Source organism: Bombyx mandarina, chromosome 13 (assembly GCF_030267445.1).
Source record: "Bombyx mandarina strain Sakado chromosome 13, ASM3026744v2".
NCBI classification, from domain to species: domain Eukaryota; kingdom Metazoa; phylum Arthropoda; class Insecta; order Lepidoptera; family Bombycidae; genus Bombyx; species Bombyx mandarina.
In genome coordinates this window covers 1965835-1973915 of record NC_143220.1, presented here as the reverse complement: position 1 = coordinate 1973915, position 8081 = coordinate 1965835, and the positions used below count along the sequence as shown (strand labels likewise).

The 8081-nt window shown below is 36.3% G+C and overlaps 1 protein-coding gene across 1 annotated transcript; it reads right to left on the bottom strand.

Annotated features, from left to right (window-relative positions):
* Positions 1-65: 65 nt before the first annotated feature.
* LOC114245313 (monocarboxylate transporter 9) lies at positions 66-6486 on the bottom strand. Its single transcript, XM_028177445.2, has 6 exons — positions 6164-6486; positions 2504-2774; positions 2091-2426; positions 1426-2019; positions 774-965; positions 66-233 (listed from the first exon to the last, which is right to left on the bottom strand). Exons 1-6 carry the CDS (start codon positions 6242-6244, stop codon positions 85-87), a joined length of 1623 nt encoding a protein of 540 aa, XP_028033246.2. The 5' UTR covers positions 6245-6486; the 3' UTR covers positions 66-84.
* Positions 6487-8081: the final 1595 nt, after the last annotated feature.

Below are 8081 nucleotides of genomic sequence, written 5' to 3'. Positions count from 1 at the left end.
TTCAATGTAATTACGGAGTCACGTGAGCGGTATAGTAAGATATTAAATATAAATAAAAGAAAAAGTTAAATTAAATAGACAGTTTTAAGCCTCAAGTTGGTTGTCCTTTTGATTTTTATTTTTTATTCTTAGATACAAGAATTCACAGTTCCATAGAATTATAGTTAAAAGTGTGACTATGTTTAATACAATTATAGGCATAATGTAGGTTCCTGAAGATTCACGAATGCGACCTGAAATTAAAAAAAAGTGATAAATTATTCGATTTTAGTATTATTTCGGTTTTAATGATTAATAAACATATATACTCGTAATCAAATAATCTAAATGTTGTACATTTGTATTCAGTTAGATAGTAATAGAAGGATAATAATTAGAAAGATCGCGATTTCCATCCTAAAAGGATTTAACAGCTAATATTTACTTTTTAAATGTAAAATAGCCAGAGTTATACTGAACATCTAGTTTTTACAACCTATTTATTTCGATACACGTGCTACGTTACAAGTTTGGGCAGAATTTGTGCTCATCTAATAATGAAGTTGTTGATAATAACTTCTTTTAGTATTTTTCTTTAAATTAGTACACGGGTCATGCGATTCATGAATGATATTACTATAGCTAGTTGTCATAAAACACTTTTAATTGATCTAGTGTGTAGACCGAGAATGTGTATAAATTTAGCTTAGATTTTTTTAGTTTACTTTTAATAGAAAAACTATGCGAGTTCAATTACTACAATAATGATATGAAAATAATATAATGCTGTTTACCTAGTAACGATCCGATTGAGGCGATGATAATGCCATTGAAAAACATTTGTATCCCAGAAGCAAATGGCAGTCTCTCCAGTGGAACGTAGCAAGGGATTATCAAGTTCATGTAAACAGTACGTATTCCTTTTGTAAATCCCATGGCTACTGCCACGAAAACCATTCCTAAATAAGAATGCGTGAAAAGCATTACTGAAAAAACAAATTTTTTGCGTGTTAGTTTATGAATTATCATCCGGTAAGTTAAATAAATACAATGTTTACACCATTACAATATTAATAATATTATTCGGACAGACTTACTGATATTTTGCACTGGTTGTAGGACCTCTTGTGAGTCCGCACGGGTAGGTACCATCACCCCGCCTATTTCTGCCGTGATGCAGTAATTCGTTTCGGTTTGAAGGGTGGGGCACCCGTTGTAACTATACTGAGACCTTAGAACTTATATCTCAAGATGGGTGGCGCATTTACGTTATAGATGTCTATGGGCTCCAGTAACCACTTAACACCAGGTGGGCTATGAGCTCGTCCAACCATCTAAGTAGTAAAAAAATTTATCTAAGCAACCAAAAAGAAAAGAAAAAAGAAAGCAAACAAAAATACTTTGATAACGATCTCAAAAAAATTAAAGCTAATCAATAATACTTACTAGTTCTGATGATGATTACTAGCGTCAAACTAACCATGTACATAACTCTGGGAGATTTATTCCACCACTCTCCAATAAAAGGTGCTACCAGTCGAAACAGTGTGTCTGAGAAACCTATGATAGACATAATCTGAGCTATTTCGCTTGTTTCGAATTTTAACATATCTTTAAGAATAATTGGTAAGAGCAGAGAAAAGTTTGTTTCAACACAAGCAGCTACTGAGAGACCAATTAGAATACTAACAAATATTGGATCTTTTAAAAGTGTTAAATCAAAAAAATCGACGAAACTTTGTAAAAATCCTTTTTTCTCTTTTTCTTCTGTCGTCAACACATCGACTTCTTTATGTTTCTTATTCTCAATGATTTCATTGAAAATATTTATGGAGCTTCCAAGATTTACTTCTTGTGACTCCCACCATTTGTAACGCGCCTGTGCTAGTGGCGTTTCATTTTGCTTAGGACGGACATCAGGGTGCGATACAGCATTTCTTGACTGAATACTTGAGTTACTGTTCAGTGATCCCATAGAAAAACTTTTCATTGGAATTCCACCATTTTCTTTCGTATCATTCATATGTAAAGAAGCTATTCCTGAAAATATTAATATTATTATTGTGATATTCAGTACTTGTAAACATTATCCACATCTTGCATCGGATTACCTTTTAATGAAGACGTAATGCTACCGTTGACAAGTTCAACATCAGTCTCTTTGTTTAGAGGTACAAGCTCTTCCGAGAGCGGTGGGTCTTTTAAGTACCATTTCGCAGGCCTTAGCAGACATGCCGCTAAAAGTGAGTGAAGACAAATTGCACTCAATATTAATACAGCATATCGCCAACCGTACGCGTAAATGAGAGTACTCATGAGCAGTGGCATGTAAATTGCTCCAAGTCCTGTGACTGACATGCCGACTCCGATTGCTCTACTTCGTTTTTCCTTGAAGAACGAATTAATTGCTAATGTGAATGCAGCCATTACTGAAGCTACACCCATTGCTGAAATTCAAAACAAAAGTTTCCTTACGAACTGTACGTTTTATTATACATTTCAAAAACTGTCTCAAGATACTTACAATTTAGAATACTGTACGATAAAATGAAGACCCAGAAACTAGATGCTAAACTGGTTAATATGAGTCCAGCAGAGATAAGTATAGCCCCGACGGCAGCTACTTTTCGGTATCCAAACCGTCGTAGTAATGGTCCTCCAAAGAACGACAACAACATTCCAATACTATGATTGAGTATTATAACTAAGGTCCCTTGCGTAGGAGTCAAACCCGTCTCATCAAACGCTTCTTGGAACACCAGACCGAAACTACTAATGAGGGGTAGAACGACTACCTGGAAATGAATAAAAGCCTGATTAAAAACTTTTAAGGTTTATCCTTTGCTATTCTATTCATTTTACAATTTCATACAATTTAATTTAAATACAGTTTCATGGTGATAAAATCTTATTCCATTAAATATATTTTTTATGATTGAACGATTACTGGTGACTCGGAGGCTTTTCCAGTTCTACCAGGACAGGTGGGCGAGCAAAGGCTGAGCCAGAAGGGGTGGTATTTGTTAACAGCTGCCCGAGTGCCTCCGAAGGAGACCTAACAACTCTAGAGCGACTGCTTCTACTAATGCTAATGAATCTACTACCGGATCGGAACCGCGACCCGCTGAGAACATCCGGCGAGAAACTCAGCGTGCTGTTCCATTATATTACGTTGGTAGACGAGTTCGCGACCTACTTGAAGGTTAACAAAATCTATAGACGTGCACAATGCTGCTACCCACCTTGGACCTGAGATCGAAGGTAGTCGAAGTTTCAAATAGACTGCGGATTGACTGTCCCGCTCCTCAAACTAAAATTGTTTTTTTTTTAATTTTTTATTGCTTAAATTGGTGGACGAGCTCACAGCCCACCTGGTGTTAAGTTGTTACTGGAGCCCATAGACATCTACAACGTAAATGCGCCACCCGCCTTGAGATATAAGTTCTAAGGTCTCAAGTATAATTACAACGGCTGCCCCACCCTTCAAACCAAAACGCATTACTGCTTCACGGCGGAAATACGCAGGGCAGTACCCGCGCGGACTCACAAGAGGTCTTACCACCAGTATTTTATTTTTATTATTTTTGTTTATTGCTTAGATGTGTGGACGAGCTCACAGCCCACCTGGTGTTAAGTGGTTACTGGAACATGTGGGCTCACAAAAATCTTGGGCATATTTTAATATAGCCAAGATATTTTTTACTAATGAACATGATTGTAAATAAGGCAGGGGATACTCAAACTCAAAGCTCTGCAGATTCTTGATTAGTTGTTAGAGTGCAATCAGCGTACTTTCCGGCATCACTAATGGTTTGGTCCCTATCAATGTTGATAATCAATTAGTAACCGAGACGTATCTTTGTGATAATGTTTCAAACAATCGTATCAAGGTAGTTAACAGTTGACTTTTAATAACACCATGTTCCACGCCTATGAAAGGTTCTTTCAGGAAAACTCAAACTCGGGGCTATAACGTTCGTTCCACAAAAATGTGTCTCGAAAGTATCATTTCCGACATTATCTGAGCTGAAGACCCCCGTCGTCTAGTCCCGATCTTAATCTGCTTTATTGTATCATTTAAAGAGCGTGGAATTTTTCCAAGGGTAATGATAATTTGAAGTCCCTAAAACATATCAGTGACCAAATTCCCGACGGTGAAACTGAGTGCTTCAATAGACAGCTGGCCGCAGCGTTTGCAGGATTTTACACAGGATAACAGAAATAATTTTGAAAGAGCTTCATACTTTTTAAATGATATATTATTCAAGTTTAAAGTAATACACACTGTACTACTACGATTTTTTAATAATAATAGAAAAAAAAACTGTTCTCCTTGTACGATTAATTATTGGCCAGATTAAGTATTTATTAATAAATCAGGTCAGCAACACCGTTATTATCTTATTTTTGCAGTCTCAGATATACTCGTGTTGAAGCGTAAATAAAAATCTATGTTGATAAGATTTAATTAAGTACGCATCGGTGATATTGTCGAAATACCAGCATTTATATTTCATAATCGAATTCTTTCCACGTAGAAATTAAATTTTAACATGTGTCTATCAACGTCTGTGTAATTTTTTCAAGGATATGTGCACGCGTAGATAAAGTTTAATCAAACAAAATAATCTTAAAATGGAAGATAGCTCTTATGATATACACAAGATACAATTAGGATATTTCAAATTGGTTAATTGATTTAGAATAGTGATAGTGTGTGAGCCGGAAGGACTTCGGTTCCCTCTGTATTTTGTACCGTATGTTCCATGGGGAGTGCTCTGTGGAATTTTTCGAGATGATACCGGCGTCTCGTTTTTACCATCGTACCGCCCACAACCGGAGTAGAGTTCATCCATACTATCTGGAGCTACTGCGGTCATCCACACTGCGTTTCCAGAGGTATTTTTTGTCACGTACCATCCGGCTATGGAATGAGCTCCCCTCCACGGTGTTTCCCCAGCGCTATGGCATGTCCTTCTTCAAACGAGGCTTGTGGAGAATATTAAGCGGTAGGAAGCGGCTTGGCTCTGCCCCTGGAATTGCTGAAGTCCATGGGCGACGGTAACCACTCACCATCAGGTGGGTCGTATGCTCGTCTGCACAAGGGGAAAAAAAATTATGTATGTACAAAGGAAGCTGTCCTGGAGATGAAATTCTAATGGACCATACCTGTCACTTGGTATATGTGTATAAACCTCTTCGCCTAGTGAGCCTGGTATTTCGGATTCATCAACTCTTTCTGGCATTAATGAAAGCCCATAATAGAAATTATAAAAGTAGATAGACTAATTATTTATGCTAAATATGTCATTATCAGTTTAAAGCTTATGTTAATCATGTTTTTAATGAGTGCTAATTGTTTTCTCAACGAATCCTATAATATAATATATTATCCTATGCAACATGAGTACATTGAAAATTTAAAATTAATGCATTTCTTTCATTGTCTACAAATTATCTACACGGAAAAGAATTGAATATTCTGTCTTGTACAATATTTTCGTGCTAGTTAGTGTCTACAACAACACTACTGTTACTTCTTACTCTAATGTTATACGATCGAAATACGAAAGTTATTGATTTCCTTAACGCTAGAAGAATATCGAAAAGACCTGAGTCTAGTTTTAGTGCCGTAAGTACGAATGACTATCCAACACAAGACATTAAAAGATAAAATTTCACAACTATTATTACGTATTGTGTGATAAACATTTGATAATTTGTGAAATAGTTTCCATTTCGAAATATTACGAAGGCATTTATAGAGTAACTGTTAGTTTATACAATTCAGATATTAAGTTTTCAGCCAATTTATATATGAATTAATTTAAAATCGGCCTTTAGTAATATTGCAAACATTGAACATTTTCAATGATTACAGAATAAGCGTTAAATGATATTTGTTGCATTAATTGGGGCAGTAGGTAATGAAATTATTAAGTATCTAAGTATGATAGCTTGCAGTTGCGTCTACGCAAACATTTATGATTTATAAAGATAACAATTTATGAAAATGTAATTTTCAAACGTAGCTCTCCTTGTTTAAGCTTCGTGAATTTTACAATTATAAAAAGATTTACCGATATCGAACACATTTGCGTTACAGATTGTAATACTCTGTTTAAAGCTAGATTTTCTGTTTCAACTGCAAAAAAATACCGGATATTCAATTAAAAATACTCACATTATTCAAAGCATAGGCGAATGTGATGACCCATCCGTATCCTCCGTCTGGAGGCACCTTGTACGCAGGTGCGTTAGACATCTTGGTACATTTAAAACTCTTCAGATAACGTCAATAAAATACACATTAAACAAAAATCACTGTAATTCCACATTTTATTTAGTACTCTGTTAGGTATGTCGTCATTAATGAAATAATATTTTGAACATACGTTAACTCCCTTTGTCAGCAACAACACAAATGAACTTTTATTTAGTGAATTCTGTGTCTTATCATTTCGACTACTACGAGTGTAATAAGGTGCTATCAACTATATTATATGACGTTATTAAAATGCGAATGTCTGAAAATAATCGTTATGTTTGTTTGTTTTCGATGTTTTATTATTATTTCTTTAAAAGTTCATTACCTTTTCGGTGTGGCTGCTGATTTTGATGATTCTATTCTGTCTCTTGGAGCCTATTGAATATTACGGACTTGACTTATTTATAATGAAATAACGCAGAAGAGTAATGCAGTTCAGTTCTGTTTTACATATTTTTATATCTTGATAAAAATAACGTCTTAATACTGATAATGTTGTTCAAATACAGTAAACGGTGTTCAAGCATGTGTTCCAAATATGAGTCGACTATTATCAAAGCCGGCAATCTGACTTTTGGACAATGATTGGTAAATCAGAAAAACGAATTATTGACTTTGTATTCCATTGGCAGTCACAAAACTCTTCGGAACGACATCTTAGATAAATAACAGGTTAACTATTAACCTTTATTTAATGCAGGTTTTGAACCGTATTCTTTGAAGGAGACGATTATATTCAAATCAATCTGTATTGACATATCAATAAAAATTTTTTGTCCAAATGCACAGATTGCCACCTTTGATAATAGACGACTCATATGTGGAATTTTCCGAGCTCAGAGTTTGAATTAATCTAAGATTACATTTTAAAATAAACATAGCATGTCATTCGATTCTCTATCTATTCTTAATACAATTTTTTAATATGATTATTTTATTTTAATAGGTCTTGGGAAATTGTCGACTAGTCTTAGGTGCAAGTTCTCTTTTCGTTTACACCGTGATTTAAATACGCCAAATTATGTTCTATAACAGATGTGCCGCCGTAGGTTTGCGGCAGAAATAGGCCAGGGTATCTATTCGTATAGTGAATATAACAGCTCTTGTGCAATACAATTGAGACTAGGGCTCATGTCTCAATATGGGCGGCACATTAACACGTTGCCATATCTCTAGACTGGTGATCGCCTAACTGGTGGTAGGTCCTCTTGTGAGTTCGCACGGGTAGGTACCACCTGGATACTACCTGGATCCCCCGTGTTCATCCCTAGTGCGTTTTCAGAGATCTTTTTTGCCACGTACCATCCGGCTTTGGAATGAGCTCCACTCCATGGTGTTTCCCGAGCGCTATGACATATCCTTCTTTAAGCGAGGCTTGTGGAGAGCACTTACGGGGAGGCAGCAGCTTGGCTCTGCCCCTGGCAAGGCCGAAGTCCATGGGCGACAGTAGCCACTCACCATCAGGTGGCCGTATGCTCGTCTGCCTACAAGGCCAATAAAAAAAATAAAAAGCCACTCCGCCTACTTCAGCCGTAAAGCAGTAATGCGTTTCGGTTTGAAGGGTGGAGCAGCCGTTGTAACTATACTGAGACCTTAGAACTCATATCTCAAGTAGGTGGTAAGTGGTAGGTGGCGGCGTTTACGTTGTAGATGTCTATGCCAGATGTAGATGGCTCCGGTAACCACTTAACACCAGGTGGGCTGTGAGCTCATCCACCCATCTAAGCAATAAAAAAAAAGACTTCGGTCACCGCTTAATAATCACCTATACATTACAAAGACTACTGTCTTTAAATTCGAATCGACAATCCAAATCATAAGTCATAAATAATGT